Source organism: Erythranthe guttata, chromosome 12 (assembly GCF_056151865.1).
Source record: "Erythranthe guttata isolate IM_541 chromosome 12, IM_541, whole genome shotgun sequence".
Lineage (NCBI taxonomy): Eukaryota > Viridiplantae > Streptophyta > Magnoliopsida > Lamiales > Phrymaceae > Erythranthe > Erythranthe guttata.
The window spans coordinates 3,063,210-3,076,674 of record NC_142544.1 but is presented as its reverse complement, the minus strand read 5'-3'; the positions used below and the strand labels follow the sequence as shown (position 1 = coordinate 3,076,674).

Below are 13,465 nucleotides of genomic sequence, written 5' to 3'. Positions count from 1 at the left end.
TCTACAACAACAACAAAATTCACAATTTTAATCTTGATATTATAAATCAATTAACCCAAAAAAAAATAAAAAAACACAATCACATGCATATAATCTTCAAACATGAACATGCATTACTATACATTAGAAAAAAATAGCATACATATATGATATAACTATATGTTACTACACGTGACTATAGTTATCTACAATTATCGATAGTTATATATAGTAACATAAAGTATAGACTACTGTAGTATGAATCCAACTTCACAAGGCACTTCGCCGCATCTTATTCTCTGCATCTCATAAAATTATACAAATAGCAAAACTTGCGACAAAAAAACACGAGTTAAAGAGCAAAATGGAACTTGCAAATTATAGTACATGAAAAAATACAAAAAAACAATGAATTTTTATTTTATTTGATAAATTTACCGTACTGAAATCGACTACAAATGACTATAGTATATTACCAATTCTATAGTCATGTATAGTTATATGTACCTCTATGACTACATATAACTGTATATGACTACATATAACTGTACATTCACCTGAACCAAATCACTCATCTAAGTAACCACTACTGATTAAGTTTCTACTACACATAAACAAAACTCTCACACTTGATGTATTTCGGATCATCTTCAAATAAATACAAAAACATAAAGTACATATGAATTATAACAAAAATGAACAAGATAAGAATCAAACAAAATAAAAAATCAAATTAATGCAACGAAAAATATTTTAATATTAATTGTTCACAGATCGTGAAGATTTTAGATCTGTATTTTTTTATAAGAAATAATAGATCTGGTTTGAGGCATCCCTCAACCAAAAAAAAGAGAAGAAACTAAAAAAATAACGTAGAAACCATTTCTTCAAACGAAAGTAGAAAGAGATTTAAAACGAATTTAAAACAAACAAACCCTCATTCACCATGTTTTTGGCATCACTGAGTATATTCGATTTGGACGGGTGATTCAAGGCGGCGGCGATTTGCGTCGAGCACACGAAAAGTGGCGGCGGCGCAAAGCTGTGGGAGGAGCAGCGGCGACGGCGCAAGGCTGTGGGAGAGCAGCGGCGACGGCGCAAGGCTGTGGGAGAGCAGCGGCGGCGGCGGCGCAATGGGGTGGGGGGAATAAATCGCCGGCGCAAGGCGGGGGAGCAGAGGTGGCCGCGGAGAGCTGTGGGCGAAGAGAGAGAGAGTTAGAGAGAGAAAGGAGAGAGAGAGAGAGAGAGAGAGAGAGAGAGAGAGAGAGAGAGAGAGAGAGAGAGAGAGAGAGAGAGTAACGGCTGAGAGAGTATGATTGTGGAAAAAAAAAAAGGCGAGTTAGGGTTTGAATTGTAACTAAAAGGGTAAAACAAATATTTCAATTTATTCAGGGGTCTGTCAAATTAAGATTAGAATTTGAATTTTTTACTAGGGAAGAAAAATCCATAGGACATATTCATATATATTTTCAAAACTAGGAGGTATCCCACATTTCCCCTTTTTTTTAATGAACGATACTCGTAAAATTTGACACGTAAAAATCATTTCAGTATACTAAAGCTTCATTGTTTACCCTTTACACCTTAACATTTTATTCGATACACGAGGACCAAATTTGTTTTAATTTTGATTTAAATTTAAAATTTAAGTTTTTATAAATGAAAAAACTTTTACAAATAGATTATGTGTTTTTTTGGCTCATAATCTCTTTTTAAGTGTTTGGAAAATAAACTTTTATTTTCCTTCTCTAAAAATAAGTTCCTTCGAACCTTAATTTGTTAAGATGGCCTATTTTTTCTGTTTAAGTTGATTTTCTAGTAAATTTGCAAACGCCCTATTAACGTATATATTATATAATACGTATATATTATTATTGTTATTATTTATTATAGTTACCTTGTGTAATAGGTTACCTTGTGTAATAAGGTTAGGGTTTCCTACATGTAACTATATATATGATTAATATACGTGAGAGACATAATTCTCTCTTTCTCCAACTCTATTTCTCATATATGGTATCAGACACTAGGTTAACCTAGCCGTCACCACCACTCTCCCCTTCTCAGTCGCCGTCGCCTTCTCTTCTTCTCCATGGCTGGTGACGAAGCTTCTTCTTCCACCGCCCCGCTCAATCCTTTCCACCTTCTTATGCCATCTCCAATATTAAATCTCTCATCCCGTCATCCTAGATCTGAAAAATCCCAACTATCAAAAGTGGAGCCATTTTTTCACAATTACCGTCGGTCGTTTCTGCCTCTCCGATCTTCTCCATGGAAAACCCCGACCCGATTCAATTTCCGCCGATGAATGGCAACGCGCCGACTACCTCCTCCAATCTTGGATCTACGGCACCATCTCCGATGGTTTGTCCAGCATGGTTCTCTCCAAAACATCCACCGCCAGTGATCTCTGGACCGCTATCTCTTCTCTCTTCATCGATAATAAAGATTATCGGGCCATTCAACTTGAAGAAAAATTCAAGTCCCTCAAGAAAGGCACTCTCTCCATTCACGATTATTGCCAAATAATCAAAACCACGGCGGACAGCTTGGCCGATATCGGAAATCCAATCTCCGACAAACAACTCGTCTTACAAACCCTACACGGCCTTCCAAAAAATTATGGGACCGTCGCCAATCTCATCTTCTTTCTGGACCCCCTTCCCACTTTTCTACAGACTCGATCGCTTCTTCAGATGGAAGAAACAAGACTTGCTGAACCTGAACAGACCGCTGCTATTTTCTACTCCTCCAACGAGAACTGTCTATCCAACAGTTGCAACAGTTCCTGCAATAGTTCCCGCGGAGGTGGTTCTTCGCGCTATCAGCGCGGGGTGGCCGATCCAACCGTCGCGAGGTCGCCGCACTAACCATCACCCCATGCAACACTACCGCTACCATATTGCTCATAGCGCATCTCAACCCTGGCGCACACCTTACCGACAACAGTCGTTCCCGTCAATTCTAGGACCCGCTCCACATGCTTCGGGCCACCCATCCACTGCAGCAGCTCAAGCCTACTTTACTGGACCACCTGAACCCTACATTGGCCACTCGGCCCCTACTCAGGTTCATCCGCACCAGCAGCCATGCCACACCTCTAACAGTTCCATCAACAGTTGCTTTAGTTCATGCAACAGTGCCAACGTGGTGGATCTAGCAAATCATTTGAATACGGTGACACTTCAGCAGCCTACCGAGTCACAGTGGTTCATGGACAGCGGAATGACCTCTCATATGGCATCACAATCAGGTAATTTCAATTTTATTTTTAATCCTAGCAGTAATTTCCCCAAACATGTCGTCGTCGGTAATGGTTCCACCCTCCCCATCACCCACATAGGCCACACAATTCTTCCCACCACTCATTTCCGCCTCACAAATGTCTATGTCACACCCAATATCATCCAACACCTTATCTCTATTCGAAAGTTCACCCGCGATAACTCATGTTCGGTTGAATTTGACCCTTTTGGTTTTTCTGTGAAGGATCTTTGGAGTCAAGTCGAGATTTTCAGGTGCATTAGCTCCGGTGACCTATATCCATTTGGCGTCCCTCCTCCCACCTCACCTCTCGCTAATTTCCTCAATGTCGCAACACCTTCGTCTCACACTCTTTGGCATCGGCGTCTAGGCCATCCCGACAAACACGTCATGTCCCGTTTATTTTCTAGCACTTTTCTTTCCCATAATAAAGACCCTAGGGAGTCTCTTTGTAATGCATGTCAATTAGGCAAACATCTACTGTTGCTCCATTTCAAATTATTCATGCTGATTTATGGACTTCTCTTGTCTCTAGTTTTACGGGTTTCAAATACTATCTTGTGTTAGTTGATGATTTTACCCTTTATTTATGGACTTTTCCTCTTCGACATAAATCTGACATTTTTACAAACCTTACACACCTCCCCCATACTTCCACACCTCCCCCACCTCCCCCTACTCACCCTATGGTGACTCGCAGTAAAACGAGCATCCACAAACCCAAAGTCCCTATCTCTCTAGTTGACCAAAATTGGCGCAACGCCATGATTGAGGAATATACTGCTTTAATTAAAAACAATACTTGGAATGTTGTGCCCCGCCCCCGTTCACTAATCTTATTTCTGGTAAGTGGATATACAAACAGAAATTGAAGTCTGATGGCTCTCTTGAGCGATACAAAGCACGGTAGGTTGTTCGCGGTTTCACCAGCAGGCTGTCATCAATTTTGACGAGACTTTTGGCCCAGTAGTCAAACCAGCCACTGTTCGAACAGTTCTCAGTATTGCTTTCTCACGATCATGACCAATCCACCAACTTGATGTGAAAAATGCCTTCTTACATGGGCAATCTCTCCGAAACTGTCTAGTGCGAGCAACCTCCCGGATTCGTCGATCCATCTCGCCCCACTCACGTGTGTCGTCTCAACAAAGCACTCTACGGTCTCAAGCAGGCACCCCGTGCTTGGTATAAGCGTTTTGCCTCTCATATTACCACCATGGGGTTCAGAGAATGCAAGTCCGACACCTCACTCTTTGTGTACTGTCGCAACAGTTCACGCGACTGTCGCAACAGTTCATGCGCATACCTTCTACTGTATGTCGATGACATTGTACTTACGGCATCCACACCTGAATTGCTCCGCTCTATCATCGCTGCCCTTAATCAGGAGTTCGCAATGAAGGATTTGTTGGGATGTGAAGCCCAGGATTCAATGAAAATTCGCAAGAGGTTCTAGATTAGCCGATTTTAATTTTATTAACATGCTTTGATTAGATTCGTTTAAAGTGGAATAAATCTAATCTAGCAACTTACAGTTTTCGCATGAGCAGATTCATTTCTATCTTCGGCGCACGAACGAGGATCCACGTCAAGCCTTCAACCTTCGTAAAAGCTGCTGTCCAGAAATTTCCAGTCCTCTTCCTTCAACGATATCTCCGTGACCGTTGATCCGATCGAGAAACCCTTCAGACGGATTGTAGATCTAAGGGTTAGGAAGCTACTGTATAAATTTCGACCCTATCCGACAAACGGTTGATATATGGTGATTTTCTTCGCAGGACTGCTCAGAAAATTCGGGAATAAATGTTGCTCTAAAAAACCTATAGTTTTCTATTGTATATCCCGGATTAATAATTCTTCTACAAGGGTGGACTTGTACTTGAAGAAATCTAAACCTATAATCGAGAAAATTAGAGAGAAAAGAAGAAGAAGAAAAATTCTTCTCTTCCAACGTAAATAGGCGTGTAGCCAAAAAAAAAAAAAAAAAAACTTATTCTCATCAACCTAATCTCTATTATATATAGCACAAGGAATTAGAGTCACACTTAGAGAGGATTACATGGAAACAAATCCCACTCCTTCTATAACTCTATATAGTCGAAAATTGTTGTCCAATGTGGACTTAATTTTCGGCTATATTAATTCCAATATATAATATTAGTTGAACTTTATTTTCTCGATTAATTAGAACATCCAACGGGCTACAATAGGGACTAAAGGAGAAAATATAAATCGGGCAACTAATAATTAATTAAATTCAAACTCTCAAAAGAATTCATTTAATTAATCATTAAATAATTATTTATTTTCCACTACCAAATAATTATTGAACTCCCTTTTATATTCTCAAATATTACATTCGAGCTCTGGTCGATCATTACTTAGATTCTCCCCACATTAAGATATCTTATAACCACCAAATAATTTATTCACTGCTAAATAAATTAAATGGTTTCTTTTCATGAGTCTTACCCGCTTAACTTATTTGAGTATGCCGGATACGAAATCCACCTGGCCAGGACTTGGCATAAACAAATCTTATAAGCTACTCAAGGGTTATTATCAATCTCATATTTCAGAGATGTGGATTTCTTTCGATAATTAATTTCCACCTATTAATTCTTAATGTCTCTACCCAACGCACCGGGGGCCATTTGACTCAATATAGGAATCTCTCCCATTGTGACATCAAAGTAGAGATCATCAATTAAATATGTACGTTAATTATCTAGGGATTAAGAGAGTAAGTAATTTACTATCAACTATAAATAATACAGTTTCATTTATGAACAGTGATGAAACAATTATTTCACTTTGTCCGGTTCAACACATGCCGGGTGTGCTAGCACAATAAGTCAAAACAATAACTACAAAAGTTATTCTCTGTTTACTGTGATCAAGACCAATCACTTAAATATTGTGCTACAATCTTTTACCAATGGTTAGTCCATTTCCATCTAGATTGTGAACGTTTATCTTTATATTCTAAACGAACCTTCAAAATGATCTTTCTGTGCACCGTAGCACACCATTTCGAATACTATTAGAATATTAGACTTATGCTTTTAATTAATTGACAAACAATCAATTAAATGCATTGAATACCCTAGTGTAGATTCTCATAAAACGATAATAAATTATTTTATTAATTCAATAATAAAATTATGAAGCTAAAAGCGAGACTTTTAGTCTACTATCCTAACAGGATTTTGGCGATCTTCACTACTTTATCGGCATCTCAGTTACTCGCTCGTCGAATGGGCTATTTCTCTCTCAACGCAAGTACGCCGACGAGATACTAGAGCGTGCACACATGGCTTCCTGCTACCCTTGTCTTACGCCGGCTGACACAAAGAGCAAGTTGTCTTCGACTACTGGACCTCCCGTTGTTGACCCTACTCTCTATCGCAGCCTTGCCGGTGCACTGCAATACCTCACGTTTACTCGTCCCGACATTTTCTATGTTGTGCAACAAATATGTTTATTCATGCATGTTCCGAGGGAACCTCATATGGCTGCTCTCAAGCGTATCCTTCGCTACATTCGTGGCACTCTCGACCACGGCCTTCTCCTCTCTCCCAATCTGGACCTCTCTCTTATCGCTTACTCCGACGCCGATTGGGGTGGCTGTCCTGACACATGTCGTTCGCCATCGGGCTATTGCGTCTTCCTCAGCAACAAACATCTCTTGGTCCTCCAAACGACAGGTCACTACTTCTCAATCTAGTGCGGATGCTGAATATCGAGTTGTCACAAACGCCGTCGCCGAAACGACTTGGTTACGCAACCTACTTTCTGAGTTGCTCTGCCCACTTTCGAAAGCCACCATTGTCTACTGTGACAACGTCAGTGCCGTCTACCTCTCAAGCAATCCTATTCAACACTCTCGTATGAAACATATGGAGATTGATATCCACTTTGTCCGAGACAAAGTTGCTTTGGGACACGTTCGAGTTCTTCATGTCCCATCCGTCTACCAGTTTGCCGATATCTTCACGAAAGGACTCCCTACTCAACTATTTCAACAGTTTGTCTCCAGTCTCCACGTCCTCTCCTTTCCCGTTTCGACTGCGGGGGTGTATTAGCGTATATATTATTATTATTATTATTATTATTATTATTATTATTATTATTATTATTATTATTATTATTATTATTATTATTATTATTATTATTCTTATCATTATTATTATTATTATTATTATTATTATTATTATTATTATTATTATTATTATTATTATTATTATTATTATTATTATTATTATTATTATTATTATTATTATTATTATAGTTACCTTGTGTAATATGTTAAGCTTTCCTACGTGTAACTATATATATGATTAATATTTGTGAGAGACGTAATTCTCTCTTTCTCCAACTATATTTCTCCTATACGCCCTAACTTTCAGAAATAAGCACGTAAAATTAACTTAACTCATAATTCATGACTTTTGCGTTTAAATAAGCTTTTGCAAACACCACAAGTACTTTATTCCACACACTTATTCGAAAAATACATAGACAAATGAAAAAGAAAAAATAAAACATTAAAAACAATAATTTAAAAAAAAAACCCCAACTGATTCAGTTGTCCCTTTTTTTGGAGGCAATAACTGTCAAAATCTCACATATGAATTTGTAAGACGAGCCCCCAATCTTAAGAGACTCTTCTCCACTCATTTTCAATTTTTTAACATTTTCTCTCATTTTCACACCTTCTGTCTCCTCCATTACTCTCCTCACCATCCTCTCTATCTCCTCCCTCCCCACCACCGCCTTTGTCGGCAACACCCCTGGCCGCACCGCCACCTCCACCTCCTCCGCCAGGAACGCAGCATTCAGCCTCTGCTCCGCGTAAAGCGGCCACGCAATCATTGGCACGCCGCTAGTAATGCTCTCCATAGTCGAATTCCACCCGCAGTGCGACAGAAACCCTCCTATCGAAGGATGGTTTAGTATCTCCACTTGCTGGGCCCACATTGGAACCAATAACCCGATGTCACTGGTCCGAGTCGAAAACCCCTCCGGAAAATAATCCGGGGCGGAATCAGAACCGTTGGTTATATTGAAAAAAGCGTCGTCCACACGGCCTGCGGTGGGGGGGCGCACCACCCAAATAAATCTCTGTCGGCTCAGCTCCAATCCCCAAGCCAGCTCCGTGGTTTGTTCTGCAGAAAGCATACCGCCGCTTCCAAATGAAACGAAAATTACCGATTCATCCGGTTGCCGGTCTAGCCAGCTTATCAACTCGGTTTTTTCTGTAACCGGCTGGACCGGTCTTCTCATCGGACCGATCGGGTAAACCGGGTTCTTCATTACGGATCTCATATGCTCGTTCCGTTTGAATGATTCTAGGGTTTTGGGCTCCAAATCGGGCCATGAATTGCACAAAAGCCCATCGAATAAGGTGATTTCTTTTCCCATTCTTAGAAACTCGTCGTACTGCTGGTCGTTCCGGTCCAACATCGGGTCGACCACGTCCTCGGGTCGGACCGGTTTGCAGCCCGGAATTCTTAACGGTTCCGTTTGGTCAACGTACTGGCCATTGACTTCTCGATCGAGAACCGAGCCGTAAATCAGCAAGGCGGCGAACCAGGCGGTGCAAGCGGCGTACACGTACTTGGGGAGGTTGAACTCGGCGGCGATCGGCAGCGCTTCGGTGCAGAAGAAGTCGACGATGAGGGCGTCGGGGCGGCGGTCCATGGCGGCGATGGCGGAGCGGATGGACGGCACGGCCTGGCGGACCATGAGGCAGAGCTGGGTGACGACTTGGGTGGAGGGATCGACGAGGTGGGAGATGTCGACGGGGGGGAGTTGTATGATTCGGACAAGGTTATCGTCGACGGGGAGATGGAGGAGGTTGGACTCCGGCGGAGATGCGGCGGTGGTGACCTGAAGGACGGTGACGGTGACGTTGTGGTCGGCGGCGAGGCGGTTAGCGAGGACTAGCACGGGTATGAGGTGGCCCATGCCGGGGCTGGAGACCATTGTAATGTGAAGATTCTCAGATGAGATATCCATCACTGTTAAGAGAGAGAGAGATAGTTAGAGAGAGAAAGTTAGAGAGAGAGAGAGAGAGTGATAACGTGTGTGGATGATAGAACTGTAAGACTATTATATATATGGGGAAATTTGTTCTCATACTTTTTTTGAGAGCTTATATTTAGGGAACAGGGGATTAATCTCAAATGAACTTTGTGAAAATAATTTTTTTCGTTTTTTTTGGTTAAATACAAAAACACCACTGTACTATTGACTTTGTATCATATCCCATGTACTATACATATATACAAAAAATCCCCTTATGTTATATTTTTTACAAAATATGACGAAAATACCCCTGCAAAGTCTATGAATATAAAGTTTGTCTGAGCCATTTTCACTATATTTTTTAACATTTTAGGTAAATTTTAGTTCGAAAAATTTTGAACACATAAAGTTTGTTTTGGAGAAAAAAATATAAATACCAAAAAATTTCCAACTTAAGATTAACCGAAAATGGTAAAATATAGTGAAAAATAACTCAATATATATATATATATATATATATATATATATATATATATATATATATATATATATATATATATATATATATATATACACGCTTGAGTAGGGGTATTTTTGTCATATTTTGAAAAAAATGTAATGTGAGGGGAGTTTTGTATTTATGTGTAGCACATGGGAGTATACGATACAAACTTCACAGTATAGGGATGTTTTTGTATTTAACTTTTTTTTTTTTGGCAATAATTATGCAATTAAGGGCTTATCTAGGGAACAGGGGATTATATCAAATGAATGAACCATTTGTAGAAAAAAATTAAAAAAGAATTGCACTAATTAAGGGCATCTCCAATCGATTGTGGTCGCTACATGATTTCCGATCAATTGGACAGTTAAATAAATAAAAGTCACTTAGTTAATGCACATTATTTAACAATAACAACAACAAGTATTATATTATTAGATCATGAAAAAATTTAAATGGTCAGGTTAAGGTTTTTCTAATTATTTAAAGTTAATAAAATAAAAAATTTAATTTTAATTTTAAATTAATATTATTAAATGAGAGTGGTGCGAAAAAATGTACAGAAAAACTAGAATGTGTGAAGATATAAATATTAAATAATTATTTTCACTGACAGTCAACTTTTGATACCACTATGTGAGTTTGCGATTTTGAAGTGCAAACTCCTTGTTGAGATGATAAAAATGAGTTTAGACATGACTCGGGAAGTATTTCCAGTGACAATTATATCATCTACGTAAACGAGTGAAAGAAGAATATATATTATCATCGACTCATCGTAACTTTAAATAGAAAAGAGATTAAATCAACGTAATTATACATTGAAAACCAAAATTATATAGAAAGACGACAAAATAATTTATCAAACTAAATATGCTCGAGAATCCCTTGATTAAGGCTAAGATACTTGAGGCAATTAATATAAGAACCCTAGTAGCTATATATAAAACCCAATCATCTTCGTCATTATATATACTAATCCTACTCTCTATCACAAATTATGTAGTTGACTTTAATACTTTTCATTTTACATACAATACTTAAAACGAACGTAACATTAATTCACTGAACAAGATATTATATCTCAAAGTACTCTAGCTTATAATGCATGTCATGCAGATTGGGTTGGTTGTCCATAAAAATAAGAAGCAGTAGAACAGCATGCAATGCCTAATTCAAAATTAATTTAAGGGTGTTCGAAATTGAATATATTGAAAAATATTAATAATAAAATAATAAAAAAGTTTTTGTGTATAAGTTCCTGACTAATCATCTTTATTATTGTAGGTTCATGGGTTATATCGCTTTCGCCCATAAGTTCATCCATTTAAAATATATTATAAATAAAAGGAAAAAATTAACGTATATAACAAAATTACCCACAACCATTTATACTCAATTTTTTTAATTGTAACCTTAATTCAATTAATTTGACCACAAAAATTCAATTTTGACATTTTTTTTTTTTCTGAAACTTTTTTTTACCGCCAGTTTCTGGCATTGACTTTTTCGATTTTTTATTCTCTGTCGGCCTTTTCCGCCGCCGGTCTCCGACGTTGACTTTTTTGATTTTTTTTTCAGGTTTGCTTTTTCCGTCGTCGGTTTTCGGCGTTTATTTTTTCTAGTGATTTTTTTTCCTAAATTTTTTATCAATTTTTTACACCCGCTGCTAAATGTTGACCGTAATTGTACTGTCATTAATAATAATTATACTGTCGCAGACAGTAATTATACTGTCGTTGACAGTACAATTACAATCAGCTACAATATTATTATTTTTTTGTTTTTTTTTTGTTTGATTTGTTGACAAGTCAATGTAAATATATGGTTGTATTGACAGTAAAATAGCTGTAAACACAATAATATTACTGTCAACCACATCGATATTTTTTTTTTTTAGGGTTTTTTATTTTGTTTGAGTTGTTGACGGATTAACGTAATAATATTATTGTCTACTATTGTAATATTACTATAAACACAATAATATTATTGTTGTTAACAGTAATATTACTATTGTTACAGTAATATTACTGTCAACCACATAAATATTAATTCTTTTGGTTTATTATGTTTACGTTTGTTGAACGATCAACATATTAATATTACTCAATCACACAATAATAATGAATTTTATTGTGTTAATATTATTGTGGTAGAGATTAATATATCAATATTACTGTGTTTAACAGTAATACTAACACATAGTTAATATTACTATCAACCACAACAATATTGTTGTTTAAACGTGGCAAAATGATGATAAAGAAAAGAGAAAAAAATCAATGCCGCCATAGACCAGCGTTGACCGCGAGTCAGCGGCGGCAGAAGCAGAAAAAAAAAAGGAAAAAAAAAAGAAAAAGAAAAGGTCAACGGCACCGACGGGTGAAATTGTACTCAAAATTGAGTTTTTGATCAAAAATGAATACTTTGTGAAATTTCTCAAAACTTGGTGATAAATTTCAGCAATTGGGTTTTGGTGGATATGTTGCATTTGATTTTTATTTTACCTATATTGCCATCACTTAATTCCTTCTATTTTTGACTCTTTATTTATTTATTATTTTTTTTTGCAAAATAAAATAATGCTACTTTTTCTACCAAAATCCGGTTCGACTTGGTAAAACTCGAGAACCGATGAGTCAGTCAAGGAACCCGGTTTTCGGCCAAAACGTCTCGAATCACCGCTGAGTTGGTTATTTGTGACTAGATTTGAGGGAACATTCACAAACTTAGTAGTGGGTGGTCGAATAGGGGTGGGCGATTGTCGGATTTGAAGAATAAAAAATGAAAAAATATAGAGTATAAGCAATAAAATATAGTAAAAAATGAGGCGAAGTAGATAAAAGTGAAAATAATAAGTGAGAGATTAAAAATATAAAGAAAATAATATTTTTAAAATATTAAAATTAATAAAATAATGATATATCAAAAAAAATTGAAAACTCGGTTGAACCGGTTCGACCCTATAAACCCATGACCCAAATGATCGTCCGATTCTATAGCGGTCCGGTTCTGAAAACATTGATTTTATTTTGGTCATTTTGAATTTCTTAATTTTTTTCCTAAATGTCTTCCGGTAGTTCAATTCTCAACAATAATAGGATTGTAAATTGTTTTTAATCTTAGGATGTTTGGACTACCGGAAGACATTTAAGAAAAAAAAATGAAAAAACTCAAAATGACAAAAATAAAAGGTTTTATTTAGAAAATTAAAAAATATAAGCTATTAGATGGTTTGGAGAAAAAAATATAAATACCAAAAAAATTTCAACTTTAAATTAATTGAAAATGGTAAAATATAGTGGAAAATAACTATATATATATATATATATATATATATATATATATATATATATATATATATATATATATATATATATATATATATATATATATATATATATATATATATATATATATATATATATATATATATATATATATATATATATATATATATATATATATATATATATGCTTGAGTAGGGATATTTTTGTCATATTTTGAAAACATGTAATGTGAGAGGGGTTTTTGTATTTATATGTAATACAGGAGACTATATGATACAAACTTCATTGTACATGGGTATTTTTGTATTTAACCCCTTTATTTTTTGGCAATAATTATGCAATTAAGGGCTTATCTAGGGAACAGGGGATTATATCAAATGAACCATTTGCAGAAAAAAA

General features: G+C 36.7%; 2 protein-coding genes across 2 annotated transcripts; one reads left to right on the top strand and one right to left on the bottom strand.

Moving 5' to 3' along the window:
- The first annotated feature begins 2,354 nt into the window (after positions 1-2,354).
- LOC148766230 (uncharacterized) lies at positions 2,355-2,849 on the top strand. The gene has a single exon (XM_088826834.1). It carries the CDS (start codon positions 2,355-2,357, stop codon positions 2,847-2,849), a length of 495 nt encoding a protein of 164 aa, XP_088682960.1.
- A 4,861-nt stretch (positions 2,850-7,710) lies between these two features.
- Positions 7,711-9,333, bottom strand: LOC148766229 (anthocyanidin 3-O-glucosyltransferase 5-like). The gene has a single exon (XM_088826964.1). It carries the CDS (start codon positions 9,262-9,264, stop codon positions 7,828-7,830), a length of 1,437 nt encoding a protein of 478 aa, XP_088683090.1. The 5' UTR covers positions 9,265-9,333; the 3' UTR covers positions 7,711-7,827.
- Positions 9,334-13,465: the final 4,132 nt, after the last annotated feature.